The sequence below is a fragment of the Dryas octopetala genome, chromosome 5 (assembly GCF_963921425.1).
Source record: "Dryas octopetala chromosome 5, drDryOcto1.1, whole genome shotgun sequence".
Taxonomy (NCBI): domain Eukaryota; kingdom Viridiplantae; phylum Streptophyta; class Magnoliopsida; order Rosales; family Rosaceae; genus Dryas; species Dryas octopetala.
Window position 1 is genome coordinate 21,399,781 of NC_141370.1, and position 13,909 is coordinate 21,413,689.

Here is a 13,909-nt window from a genome sequence, read left to right on the forward strand (position 1 = left end):
TGCTGAACATCATGTATTCTAATTTCTAAGCCACCGCCTAAATGTTATTTTGTTACATATTTGAGGTTGAGGATTGTTGTTGCCTTGTTAGGTTTGGTTGAATCTTTGCTGTAAAGCTAGAGTCAAAGGATTATTATAGTTGAGGGCTATTACAAAGTCTTCTTCGAACATATTGTATAATAAAATAAAAATTCTCTGATTGCTTCAAGATATTAAACACCGATTGTGACAAAGTTCCTTCAAACTATAGATTTGTTATATCGAGAATTTTATAATGCAGTGGTGGAACTAGAATTTTATATTTGGGAGTTCAGACAAGTTTTCTTTGATTGGGGGTCAAGCTTAATTATGAAAGTTTGTATTGCATATGAATGAACTATATAACATATATGTTAAAGGAGTTGAGAAAAGCTTGGGGGCCATGCCACCCCAGGCCTTGCATACATGCAGTACATGTGATAGAGATAACACTTTTAAACCTTTGATATTGACATGGCTCATATTTTTTCTATTAGAGTATAGTTTTTCATCATTAGATTTGGATGTGTCAGATGCATTGACTAACACATAAGTTTTTTTATACTTAGTGAAAAACAAATTCATACAAGATCATCTTTAGAAAACCAATAACATGACTTGGAGGGAAATCAAAAGTAAAGCCTCTCATCTCAAGTGATCAAAATCCAAACAATAACTGGCAACTGGCAAGGCAGTCAACAACAACATTTCTTTCGCTGTGATGTATGAGTAAGCTTCTTATGGAGCGAGAGTGACCAACTCCAATTCAAGCCCAACCCAACCCAAATTAAATTTAGATTAAAGTTTTCTAATTTAAGCCCAGCCCAATACAATCTTTCCAAACCAAACAAAAGGTTGGGCTTTTGAAGCCCACATAAAGACGTGGCCGCGTGGCCGCGTGACCGCGTCAACTCGGTCACGATACAGTGTCATGTATGACGTGTCGTCCGTTTATTGGTTGCGCGGAGGTGTCAGCCAGGTGCATCACTTCTTCTTCGTCTTCTCCATTGACGTAGCCATAGCAAAGGTTTAATACCTTCGCCTTCTCCCTGAGGTTTGAGATTTTTTTTTTCTTCCATCTCAAAAGTAAAAAGATGAAGGTGGTAGTGTTTTTCACTCTGCTTTCGTACGTTTTCTGCCACCTTGTCTTGGCCGATCAGATCTTCCCAGCTCACCTAGGTAATTACCCACTTCTCAAATCAATCTATTTTGCTCTTATATTTGCATAATTTTACTATTTATGCTGAAAATTCGAAAACCCATCTCTGTTTTAGTGACACTTCTTTCTCTGGTTAAAAAAATCATGTGTTTCTCACCAAATTTTAGTAAATTTTTCAACTAGACATAGCATGCGTGAGTGAACTGTGAACAAAATTCTTATCTTTTAGTTGGGTTATTGGTTTTCCATCAATCATTGCTCTCTCAGATGCTGAGCTTGAATGTATTGGTGGAATTTGGAAGTGCTTTGCAGTTTGCACTTGAGCCTTGGTTCAGAGGCTGAATGCTTCATAGATTTTTGTGTTTTTGAGTAATGTCTTTGGTGATGTGCTTTTTGTCCTTATAAGATAAGTATGATGAAGCTTCAGCTGTGATTGTTGATGGGATGATCAATTTGTAGGGTTATAGGACAGCACAGAGGTTTCTACTGGCTAGTGGCTATTCATGGTGATCTTTCAAATTAAACCACATTGAATTGCTTTAGGTTGAGCTTATTTCGTAGAGGATTTGCCTTGTATAGTTAATATATTCACTGGTTGTTGTGTTAATATGAAGTGATATATGACTGCTGATGCTACACGTATTATTAAGCAGCCAAAAGAGTGATGTTATGAGAAGGAAAAGGGGTGATTAAAGGAGTGATGGTTGTTTAGAAACCATAGAAAGGGGAAATTTGAAGGGGAGAAAAATGGTTGGGAAGTACTAAAAAGTGGAACAAAGTATCTGTGGAAAAAGTATGAGTTGGCAAAAGTTTTGAAAGATGATGGAGTGATTCAGCTGTAGTAAGGTCAGTGTAGATACTGACTGTGGATTGTAGCGCGAATAACAATTCCTGTGATTTTAGGACCTATGATGATGCAATCAAGATCTTTACATGAGAATTTTAGCTATAATTTGTAGATTTATTTCATTATCTAATTTGTTTGTTTATTTAGATATCATGTGCTGCAAATTTAAATTCTTTTTTTTTTCTTCTCTATTTATTGATCAACAGGAGGCACATTTAGTCGCAGCTCTCGTGAGCCAAAATACAAGATTGAATTCCATCCCGAAGACTCACCTTTTAATCCTGTAAAGTACTATTTTTTTTTTACTTGTATTCATTTGTTCCTACCTGTCACATTTATGAGTAGCCCCACTTGTCAATAATAAGCTTTGATTCTAGGTAAAAATGAAATAATATTTATTGCCACTATGGGATCAGAGTATGCCTGTTAAAATTACTTCCTTCTACTTGATTTTTAAGTTTATCTTCAATTGACAGTGAAAATACTCAAATTTATTCATGTGTGAATGCAGTCATTATATCTCGATTCTCTACTTCCCTTGCTATGGACACTTTTTACCCCCAAATTTTTCACCTTATGTATTTCTATAATTTTAATTTAGGATAAACAATACACATTCGCGTTTGCTCCTTATGCTCATTATTGTGGATACGATCTGTGCACTCCCTGATTAATCTGTGAAATTTATAATTTCTCACAAAATATGGAGTATAGATGTTGATCTAATAATATGTCCTACGAATATTGCAGGATGATGATCAGGAGTCTGTGGTTATGCCCAATAACAATGGACAGATTTTTTTATGTTACTTGCCTAAGGTGGAGGAAACCAAGAGTGGGAAGCAAGTTCCCCAGCAGAACACTAGCAGCATGATTGTGGAAACTGAGAAACGGGTTAAGATGAAGACACCAGATGAGCTGCTTGAAGTACTCAAGGACCAATGCTTTATCAGAGTAAGCTCTGTGACCCAAAAACTGTCTTGAATGTGTCCCATGGTTGAGTAGTACTCAAATATTTTTTCCCCTTAAAATTACTTTAAAAAGAGCACATTCCTTTTTTTTATTATTATTATATAGATAAAAGTAATTTTTTGAATGGCGCCTAGGAGCAAATTCCTTTTCTTTTGCTCATAGTTAAGTAACCTAAAAGACTATACTAGTTACCTGTATATAGTGCACCATTAAGTGACTATGCATCTACTGTAAATTACTTTAGCATAACCATCTCCTTTATGCAGCAAGAGGGTTGGTGGTCATATGAATTTTGCTATCAGAAGAGATTACGACAAATTCATCTAGAAGATGAGAAGGTATCCTCTTATGTGCCTTTCAAATGCTCACTTTTAAATATGCTATCCTTCTGTTGTTAGTTCTTATTTCTTATACTTCCTTTGTAATATGTTATCAGCAATAGAACTACATATATGAGAGGAAATGGTGTAATAGGCATCAAGTGTGTTAATAAGTACCACATTTATTTAGATGGTCTTGGGATTTAATGTAGTGTTGGCACACACTAATTGATGCATTCCTGCAATTGATTTTTTACTGAATCGGGTTGGATTTTCCTGCCTATTCAATATGATGCTATTCCTCCATCCTTGTGGTTAACTGGTTATAGCGGCACATGTAGTTTCTTTGGTACAGGTGGCGAAGTCAATTTCTCACTTTGGCGACCTTTTGTTTTCCAATTATTTAGGGAATAAAGATCAGTAGCATTAGAATTACGAGCATCATCCGTTTAGATATACTCATTTCTTATTGGAACTCCTTCAGATCAATTAAAACCCGAACATAATAACAATCATGTAATTGGTTACTTCTCTTATTACAGGTGGTTCAGGAATTTATTTTGGGTGTATATGATGCAGAGGCCACTGCTGCTTTCAACCAGAATCTCTCCGACATATCTACACTAAAAGATCCACGTTCAAAAGATGCATACCAAAGGTATGATTTCATCTTTATGAAATGTATAATACAAGTTTGAGCATAAACTTGCTATAGATCAGAAAGAAGAGATTGAATAATTTATGAAATTGTATGGTTCATGTAGGTATCATGCCCATCAATATACAAATGGGACGACTTGTGATCTTACGAACCAGCCACGGGAGACTGAGGTACAAAGTTATTAAATTTGTGTTGCTTTCAATTTCTTTTCCCATCTCTCATCAATTGTCATTACTTTTATTCATCTGCAGGTGAGATTTGTATGCTCAGAGCCCAGAGCCATGATTAGTTCAATCACAGAGATATCTACTTGCAAGTATGCAGTTACAATTCAATGCCCCACGCTCTGCAAGCATCCGTGAGTCTTGCCTCTTATGTTATGCCCATGTTGTTTTTTGTGATCTATATCTTACTACTAGTTCTAATGACTTGCTTTGAACCAGCAGATTATTCCAAGCAGAGAGACCAGTATGGCAGACCATTAATTGTAATGTGCTTCCCAAGGATTACAAGGAAACCAAAGTGGAGGAAGAATCTAAACTTAAGCAGATAGTTACGGTTGAAAACACAGACAGTGAATTTCCATCTAATGATGTTTCGGATGAGTAACATATTTACTCATTCACAGAATCTTTGTGAATACCAGTGATAGTCAACCTAATGTACTCTTGTATCACCCTGATTTTTTCTTTTTACACATTCACAGGATAGAAACATTTTGGTTTTTAGAATCTTAATCCATTTCCTCTATAACGATGTTGTCCTTTTGGTAGATGGGTGTTTCTTTCGTCTCTGTTTACTCAGAAAGATTTCTAAGAAGTTGAAGTTGCTGGGACCAAATAAAAAACATTATGCATGTTCTACATGTGTTGTGTTCTCCATTTCTATACATGCCTAACTAAAACCGAATCTGAAACTCACTTTTGGACCAAATGGGATGGTTTCTAACACGATAGAGATGGAAAATAACTTGTGGATGAAATGATGAATGTCAACTGTCAAAGAAAACAAGTTTGTCAGAAACCGACAACTAATTAATCTTTAATTTCAAAAATTACACTAATCTCGTATTATAGTCTATTTCAAAATAAGTTTTTATTAAGCTACTATTATTTTTTTTAAGATTGATATCACATTCTTAATAGGTTTTCAGTTTTCTATATGATGATGTTACTTTCTAAAAATAGAAAAAAGGCCTTTATGATTTCACTCGATCTAGGAAAAACAACTCTATAGGAAATGGTTAGATAAAACTAGTCCTTTGCATCAACGAGGAGTGGGTTAAACCAAAGGAATATACATTGATCATCTGGAACTGTGATGGCAACTGGAATGCCATCACCAGATTCACCACAACTAGGTCTATCACCTACTCCGTTTTCATATACCATTATATTATACTTATTTACACATTGTTAGAGTTGTGCACTTCTCATTAGGAAGACGAAGCTCTTTCACTGTTTGCCTGCTGAGTCTAGCAGAGCCAAGTACTCGCTTATGGCTTCACCTTCTTTGGTAACTTCAAGGTCATAATCCGATAAAGCATCCCCTTTTGCTAATTCATCAGCAAGTTCACCTTCCATTTCTGCATCACGCTCTCCTGCTTCACTAGCATTTGATGGACCTCCAACTTCGTTATTTTGATGCATAATGTCAGCAGCAGCAGCAATTGCCCCAGATTGGCTACCGTCGTGAGCAGCAACTGTGGGGTTTGGTGCACCTTCTGCGAGCAATCGATGCAGTGCTTCCTGCATTGTCCCCCCAGCTTGAAGAGCGGCAACCACTGCATACCAAGTTTAATATCAGAGCCTAGCTAGGTGCCTCCCAAACTTGCTACTTATGAACCTCCTGGTAGAGACTTTCCAATATCTATAAAACTGCAGATTCCTATATTAATGTAATAGCAAACAATGATCTTGTCACGCCAATTCTTTGAAACAATGCAACTTTTTGGGGGAAGGAAATGGATATTATGATGGAAACAGTGTAGGAAAAAGTTAGATAAAAATAAGATTGATGAGGGTGATTTGGCCAATATTAGCTCTATGGAATCTAATCGGGAAACATAAACATCAGAAACTTTAGTAAAAGATGCTAAAAACATAGTGGTTCTGCTATATGTATCCCTTTGACAAGTACCTCTTGATCTTTCGAAGCCCATGCCTACTAACGTTTCAACTGAAGCATGTATTGCTTGGCGCTGTCGTTTCCTTTTCCTTGATTCAATATCAACCTGCAGGTCAAACAAAGTTAGTAATGTTAAAAGTCAATAATTCAGAATAAATACATCATAATATCATATAAATACCTGTATGGAAGAATTAGTTTCTGGATTTGTCAAATCATCCAATGCCTTCTCAGTGTCATTCTCATTTCTTCGAAGTGCTTCAGCAGCAAGCTCCTTCTCAAACCTGCAAAGTCCAGCAACTTTTAGAATGACTACTGAAAATACAGGGGCTCTTGTTAAGAACATATATTATCATGACATATCTGCCAGTGAATCACCGTTTTGAAATAAACACACCCTTCAAATTGAAGGCTGTGTTGAACAACTATATTGTTCTGGCTTGCTTACCCAATGGAGACCAATTGACCCAAATTCTGGAGATCCACAGCTTTCTTCAAGGGCGTTGTTCCATACTTCTTTTGCTCCCTGCCAATTTGTTGGTTTAATTAACAGTACAGACAGAGAAATTCAAAGAAAATTCAATTCTAGTAAGACACCCACATAATTTCATTCCGTCGCCGAATATCTTCTTCCCGTTTTTGGGCTTTCTTCTCCTTCTGTTCAACAAGAAAATCAACTGCACTACCAACATCTTGATTGCTTATCCGCAATGCCCTTTTCGCATCTCGTTCTTTGAATCCCATGCTCATAACAAGTGATAGGGCATCATCTGGCACCTGTAGCTGGAAGCAACAACCGAAATTGTCATGAGGTAAAACATAGATGTAGAGATGGTAGGTTACTTGGATTTTGGTTGAAACTACTGGCTTCACCCAGAAAAGTGAGATCTGGACTATAGCATACCACATTTCTGTGGAAATTAGAAAAAAAATAAATCTTTTCTTTTTAGAATCGAGCATTTTGCATATATAATTTTAAACATAGTGGCCATTCAGGAAGAATTGACTGAAAATTTTGGTGCAATTTACAATTTCGGAACTCCAAAAAACCCTAGCCAAGCAAAGCTAACTCTTTTGTGCATAATATGTTTGGTGTAGACTCTAGCCACTTTCCTCCGAGCACTTCTCAGGACATGTCTAATGTAATTCAACAAACCTTGGTGAATTTTTCTTGTGCAGAAGTCAGCACCTTCCTTGATTTATCAAACTGACCACTGTGATACGCCACCACCCCTTCCAGCAGCTCCAGTCTCAAATATCTATAGAGAAAAATGAAAAATCAATTAGACCAAAATTCTCCTGAATAGTGCCGAGGAACATTCAGATCGAATATGCCTTGTAGTTGAAGTACTCACAATGCAAGCTCTGGATAGCGACCTGCCTGAAGGAGTCTGACACGAGAAGAGTCCTTTCCATGAGCTCGCTCGATTCCTTCTCTGGCTTTCTCAAGTCGAATTCCTGCCACTGAGAGCCAGTTGATGTCTCGGAGCATGAAATAACACCAAACCATGTCGATTTGCAGTATAGGAGGATTGTCAACAAGCTTGAAGCAAACAATGGCCAAACAGCAAAGGATATTATACAGTGATATGGAAAGAGAGATAAGCTTGATATAGTTTAAATCAAAGTTACATGGAGCCCACATGGATCTTCCCAATAATATGGCTTGGAGCGATATCTTCAGTAAAGTGACTCTGACAAATTGACAATCAACATTCTGAATCCAAAACAAAGAACTGTTCACTCACCTCAATAACCTTTGGGTTGCAAAGAGAGAAAGCCTCCTACAAGAATGAAAGAATCCCACATGGATTAAGCAACATCCTAGTCACAGGAAATTTTCTGACTAAATAGTTCACTATGTAATAAATTACTATAGAAAGTATGTTCAAACTGATATAGGAAGCATGGACAAGCCATATCTGTGATATTTCCCTCACAGCCATCAAATCAAAATAAACCTATTGTTCCAGGCTTGCGGCACATATAAATGAAATTATCAATAGCTACAGGCACCAGTAGGCAGTAACTGACCTCTCCCATGGCAAGCACTTCTAATGCATCTTTGTAATTTTGTCTTTGAATTAGTTGCTTTGCATTTGTATGAAGCATCAGGCCCATCATTATTGCCCTGCCAAATAACAGTTCAAATCTTACTTCAAACTTAAAATGGGACTGAATACCCTTAAACTTCTCATAAAAGGAATTAAGTGCTCACATCTAACTGGAGTAAGAAAACTATTGAAACCTAATTATGTATCATACCGCTGATCAGTCTCGGATCCCAACTCTACTTTCTGTCCGCTTTGATCTTCAAGTACTATATTGAAGTCCTCGATTGGCAATGAACCATCTGCATGTCTCTTGGCCAGTGCAGTGGCAGCTGCCCTATCATGTTAATAGATGCACAACCAAGTTAAAACTTTAAAATCGAAACACAGACATATACAAATCTATAAAATATTGGATACATATATATATATATATATGCTTTTTCTCCTTTCTGGTATCTTAACAGAATTAAATTAGACAAAATTACATTATCACTGGCAGATAACAGAAGAAGAAGACCAAACGCTTCTTTGGATAAAATTTATACTTTTTGACTGCCAAAACACCACAAAGGCACAAACCTAAGATTCAATTTTCTTTGTGACAGAATCCTCAACAACCAAATAAAGACAAGATGAAAACACCAAGACACCAGCAAACTTCAGAAGTTCACTCAAATTTCGGTTCAGTTTTTAGCATCAATTCCTCATCTATTGTACTAAACCAACGGCCAAACAAACAATCAGACATATAACAACTAAAAAATGAAAGCAAAATGATTCTATCATCAAATTAAAGCACGTTTTTCGTCAAAGGTCAATGCTTTCATCAAAACTAAACAACGAGTGATCAATAAATTAAAGCATATATAAAAACAAGAAAAATAAGTGCAAGACTCACTTGACTCGAGCCAGTCTGCGAGAGCGTTCCTCTTCAGCCATCAACTCCTCCTTCAAGGACTTGCCCTCCTCAGCACATACCCGACTAGCAAGAATCTTGGCGTTGTTCTTGATACCCAATTGGGTCAACTTCTCGCTTCCATCGCCGTCTTTCAAGACTCTGCCTGCGAATATCAAATTGATTGAGTTGGGCTCGCTGTTCGATCGCTTCGCAACCTCTTCTCGCAACATGGGTATGGTCCAATCCTCCAATTCAACCTGTAACAGACCAGCCCATGCCCCTGCAATCTTTAGCTTCGCCATGAGAGAGACAGAGAGGGCTGAGGACAATGTGGGGTTTTCGAAGAAGACGGGAATGGGTTTATATAGAGAATTTCTTGTTCATCAAGGCTTTTTTTTTTTTTTTTGGCCAACTTGTTCATCAAGGCTTAAACTTTCTACTTTTGTGTCAGAGGGCACACTGTGATAGGACTCTAAATAAAATTATAAATATTACTTGGATTTATATATTGGAGGGGAAAGTTTTTATTTAAGAAGGAAAAAAAAAAAAAAAAGCTAATAAGTTTTGTACTTTATCAAAATTGTGTCTTAGTGAAAATCGGATCGAGATAGAATTTGAAATATGAATTTGAGATTTTGACCCAAATCGCAAATCACGAATTGATCCGATTATAATCTTATCCTTATTGTAATCCTTCCAACTTTAAAATAAGGTTCATTGATTTTAATTATTAAATTTCAATAACTTTTTAGTTTAGGTATCAAACTTAAGTAGCATTTTAGATTAGGATTGTAAAATTAAGTAGCATTTTAAATTAGAGTTAACATATGGTACGTTCTCTGTTAGTTGTTTGATTTGTAATTATGTTGGGTTGTTTTGGACATTATTGTTTTGGATTTTCTGGCCTGTTTTAATGAAAAGTCATCATGTGGTAAAATAAAAAAATAAAAAAATAAAAAAATGATTTCCTTAGTTAGGTCCTTTTTGCCTTGTTGAGTTCTTTTCTTCTTTGGAAATGCATCATCCACTAAAAAAAAGTGTTGTCTTTGCTAGTAGTTTTGGCATGCTTGACATTATGTTTTTTTTTTCCCATAACTTCACCCTATTATTGTATAATTATTCATTTTGATGGATTTTCTACCTTTATTTTTTTTTTTTTCCTGCAATGTGGTCAATAGCTCCTAATGATTATTATGCAGTTGGTTCTTGACTTCTTTCTAATGAGGAGTTTGTGATTTTTAATTTTGATGGTTAAGTTAAACTTTATTCTATACAGCTATTACTTTTACTATCATATATGTTAATAGTATTTTTCTTTCTGCAAAAGCTCAAAAACTTCTCAATGACTCGATCGTGAATATTAATGGAAACTCCCTCAAAGAAGGCCGCTTCGGCAAATCATGATTTTCACAACATTCAAGTGAAATGAGACTTTTCTTTCATATCTTCCTTAAGCTTTTTGAAAAAAATACACTATTCATTGGTGACTCTAGTGTGATTGCTAAAACCACTATGATGCTACTTTACTCCTTTGGTAGGGTGGAAGTTGATCATCTACCAACATAAATGAGATTCACGATGATTTAGGTTGTTTATTTTGGTGTTTTCAATATTGGTTGTTTTTACATGAAAACGGCTCGATGGTGGAATCATCTTTGTCTGAGGTTCTCGAATATTCTGGTTGGTACACTCGTTGATCACCCTGCAAACAATGAACAAACTGCAACGGGTTGCCTAAGTACTAATATGTAAAGTGGTCAACAATTAATGAGAGTGATGATGATAATTTACCTTATGTGAACATGTGATGGACTCGTTTATAAGATTCTATTATGAGGTTTTTCGTCTTGATAGATGGACTTACCTGGGCAAGACACTTGGGCAACAACCCTATTTCCCTTCGAGTTGTCGTCATCTAATTGGTTTAACTAGTGGCTTATTGGTGGTATGAGAAATATTGTTTTGGGCTAAATACAAAAATGGTACACAAACTTTACAATGAGTTTCAATTTAATTCACTGACTATAAAAAGTGTTAATTTGGTCCACAAACTTTCCAAGTTGTACCAAAGTACAAATGCTAACTTTTATTAAAAAATTAACGAAATTAGTCACATTAAAATGTGATGAACAGACAAAAATACCTTTGAAAATGTAGTTACTTGCTGTGCACATAACCAGTTTTCGTTAAATTTTTCGATAAAAGTTAACGTTTGTACTGCTTTGATACAACTTATAAAGTTCGTAAAACAAATTAACACTTATTATAGATAATGAACTAAATTAAGATTAAAGTTCGTGAACCATTTTCATATTTAACCCTATTATTTTAGTGACACTTCCGAGTCTGAAGTCGGTTGGTCACCATTAACATCGACGGTCTGCGCAGTTACTACAATGATCGAGAAGAACTATCAATTATATGATGGTCGGTTAACGATAGTGTGCCAATAGGTTGCATGACGGTCTTCACATAGTCAAATCATTTTTAAATTTTGATTTAGTTGGAATCATTTGATTTTTACGATGAAGGTTGCCTAAAATTCTTTTTTGAACCGAAAAAGAGAATTACTACTCATATTTGTGTTCTCATATATAAAAGGGAAATAATTTCCCAAAGTTATAAGTTTTAACCTAAGAAAAACAGAAGGAAAAAACATCATAGTACACTACTATACTTAACCAAACCTGTCACACTCACTGCCACAGCATCTGACTCCTACTAATCAAACTCCATTAGCCGCCGACCAAACAGAAAAAACCAACTCCACCAGCGATGGCTGCCGGTTGCGGCGGCGCAGCCAAGAGCGCCACCAGACGCAAGGCCAAAGCAAAGAAACGACAGCAAACCCACAACACCACCAACGACGACGACAATCAACAAAACCTCACCACTCTCATCACCACCGCCACCTCACTCGCCCACTCCTTCCTCTCGCAAAACGACCTCCTCCTCCTCCCCTCCCAAACCCTAACCCTAGAAACCCTCCTCTCCTCCACCGCCACCTCCCTCTCCACCCTCCAAAACCCACCACCACAACCACCACTACCGCAGCCACGACCACAAGAATGCTGGTTCAACCGCTTCCTCTCCGACACCGCCTCCGACAGAAGCTCCGACTCGCGGTGGTCACACACCTTCCGCATGTCAGAACACTCCTTCTCCATCCTCCTCTCCATGCTCGCCCCATTTCTCAGCTCCACGATCCAATCAATTCCGCCCAATTTCGCTCTCGCCGCTGCAATTTTTCGTTTGGCCCACGGCGCGAGCTATAAGGCGGTGGGAAGGCGCTTCGGGCTGGACTCGGTGGAGGCCTGCCGGGCCTTTTACGCCGTCTGTAAGGCGGTGAATGATAAATTAGGGAACTTGTTCGAGTTTCAGTCCGATATAGGGCGGATTGTGGGGGCTTTCGGGTGGATTTCGCTGCCGAATTGTTGTGGGGTTTTGGGGTTTGGGAGGTTTGGGGTTGGTGGAGAGATGTTGGGGCCAAATGGGTCTTTGTTGGTTCAGGCATTGGTGGACTCTGAAGGGAGGTTCCTGGATGTCTCAGCTGGGTGGCCCAGCACCATGAAACCCGAATCCATTTTCCGTCAGACTAAGCTCTATTTGGGTGTTGAAGAATCTAGGGACTTGCTCAATGGTCCTGTTTGTGAGCTTGGTAATGGCATTTCCATTCCTCAATACATATTGGGGGACTCGTGCTTCCCTCTGTTACCATGGCTTTTAACCCCTTACACAAGATCGAACGAGGAGGATAGTTTCGGTTCATTAGAAAGGGCCTTTAATTCTGCACATAATCGTGCAATGGGGTTGGTTGGCACGGCATTTGGGAGAGTTCGGGCTCGGTGGCAGCTCCTGTCTAGGCAGTGGAAGGAAGAGTGTATTGAGTTTTTGCCATTTGTGGTTGTTACAGGGTGTCTGCTGCATAATTTTCTGATCAAGTGTCAAGAGCCGATGCCGGATGACAATGTGGGGTGCTCAACGGAGGAAGAGCTTCCGGTTTTTGATGGAGAGGTGAATGAGAGTGGTGAGAAGATTAGGAATGCGCTTGCCACGCACTTGAGTCGGGTAAGCCTTAGAAGATGAATTTCTTCATTGCGCTTGTAGTTGCCCTTAGTTGCTATAATCAATTTGCAGTCATTTTAGATTTGTAGAGAATTTTCGGATCACTTGGAGTCTTGATATGGTCTGCTTCAACTTCATATATGTAATGTGTGTATATGGCATGTGAACATGCGTATGCAATTTTGTAAGTACATAGACAATGAAGACCATTAATGTCAAGGTTTCAAGAAGGGTTTCATTTCGCAACTGGATGTGCTTGTCCAATTCAATGTCTTTCCATGGTATGCTGATGGCATTCTTATCTTGTTTGTGATGCACAGTATCTGTGATGATCTCTGCCTATTAGTCGGGCAACCCATTTTTGGATCTATGATGAAGTATAAATAAACTGAAAAGTTGATAAATGATTGGTTCTACAAATGACACAATGTTGTCATTTGTGTCAAAACCTACTCTACTAAGTACTATCAAATTATAGGACTAAGATTGGCTCTCTTGTTGTGATCCCTGCCTTTGGTGTTTTTCGCTTGATTTTAGAGTGAACCCAGATGTGCAATGTAAGGAAGAGTGCTAAGAAGGATAATAAGTTGCAACGTCCTCAAAATTGTTAATGCTTGACTTTCATTTATTATTGAATGCCATTAAGGAATGCTTCCTATGGCAGATGGGGTGCCTTTGAGCCCACTGTTGCATTGATGAATGAATCATTCAATCACAACTACTCCCAACTTTAAAAGAAGTAGTGAAAGACATAGGGTTTCATGTCTAAGAAACTACATCTTCATGCA

At 37.6% G+C, this 13,909-nt stretch overlaps 3 protein-coding genes across 4 annotated transcripts; 2 read left to right on the forward strand and 1 right to left on the reverse strand.

Annotated features, from left to right (window-relative positions):
• Positions 1-1,029: 1,029 nt before the first annotated feature.
• OS9 (ER lectin-like protein) lies at positions 1,030-4,842 on the forward strand. Its single transcript, XM_086244339.1, has 8 exons — positions 1,030-1,197; positions 2,231-2,307; positions 2,775-2,978; positions 3,263-3,334; positions 3,859-3,974; positions 4,081-4,147; positions 4,229-4,335; positions 4,424-4,842. The coding sequence occupies exons 1-8, from the start codon at positions 1,113-1,115 to the stop codon at positions 4,584-4,586; spliced, it is 891 nt and encodes a 296-aa protein (XP_086100465.1). The 5' UTR covers positions 1,030-1,112; the 3' UTR covers positions 4,587-4,842.
• A 378-nt stretch (positions 4,843-5,220) lies between these two features.
• Positions 5,221-9,486, reverse strand: NUB1 (ubiquitin-associated (UBA)/TS-N domain-containing protein). Of its 2 annotated transcripts, none has more exons than XM_086244338.1 (11): positions 9,057-9,486; positions 8,370-8,492; positions 8,139-8,235; positions 7,853-7,888; positions 7,460-7,647; positions 7,261-7,363; positions 6,706-6,881; positions 6,553-6,630; positions 6,286-6,388; positions 6,117-6,210; positions 5,221-5,760 (listed from the first exon to the last, which is right to left on the reverse strand). In XM_086244338.1, exons 1-11 carry the CDS (start codon positions 9,356-9,358, stop codon positions 5,432-5,434), a joined length of 1,629 nt encoding a protein of 542 aa, XP_086100464.1. In that variant the 5' UTR covers positions 9,359-9,486; the 3' UTR covers positions 5,221-5,431. The 2 variants fall into 2 exon arrangements, with proteins under 2 accessions (XP_086100464.1, XP_086100462.1); XM_086244336.1 differs by having other exon boundaries at positions 6,706-6,887; positions 9,057-9,484.
• Positions 9,487-11,785: 2,299 nt separating this feature from the next.
• On the forward strand, positions 11,786-13,307 carry LOC147285707 (LOW protein: nuclease-like protein). The gene has a single exon (XM_086245205.1). The coding sequence runs from the start codon at positions 11,832-11,834 to the stop codon at positions 13,140-13,142; it is 1,311 nt and encodes a 436-aa protein (XP_086101331.1). The 5' UTR covers positions 11,786-11,831; the 3' UTR covers positions 13,143-13,307.
• The last annotated feature ends 602 nt before the right edge of the window (positions 13,308-13,909 follow it).

Coding starts and splice junctions, on each gene's coding strand:
- LOC147285707 (XM_086245205.1), top strand. CDS start 11,832: ATGGCTGCCGGTTGCGGCGGCGCAGCCAAGAGCGCCACCAGACGCAAG.
- OS9 (XM_086244339.1), top strand. CDS start 1,113: ATGAAGGTGGTAGTGTTTTTCACTCTGCTTTCGTACGTTTTCTGCCAC. Junction 1,198..2,230: donor GATCTTCCCAGCTCACCTAG/GTAATTACCCAC, acceptor ATTGATCAACAG/GAGGCACATTTAGTCGCAGC. Junction 4,148..4,228: donor ACCAGCCACGGGAGACTGAG/GTACAAAGTTAT, acceptor ATTCATCTGCAG/GTGAGATTTGTATGCTCAGA.
- NUB1 (XM_086244336.1), bottom strand. CDS start 9,358: ATGGCGAAGCTAAAGATTGCAGGGGCATGGGCTGGTCTGTTACAGGTT. Junction 7,889..8,138: donor AAGTGCTTGCCATGGGAGAG/GTCAGTTACTGC, acceptor TCATTCTTGTAG/GAGGCTTTCTCTCTTTGCAA. Junction 6,888..7,260: donor CACAAGAAAAATTCACCAAG/GTTTGTTGAATT, acceptor TGTTGCTTCCAG/CTACAGGTGCCAGATGATGC.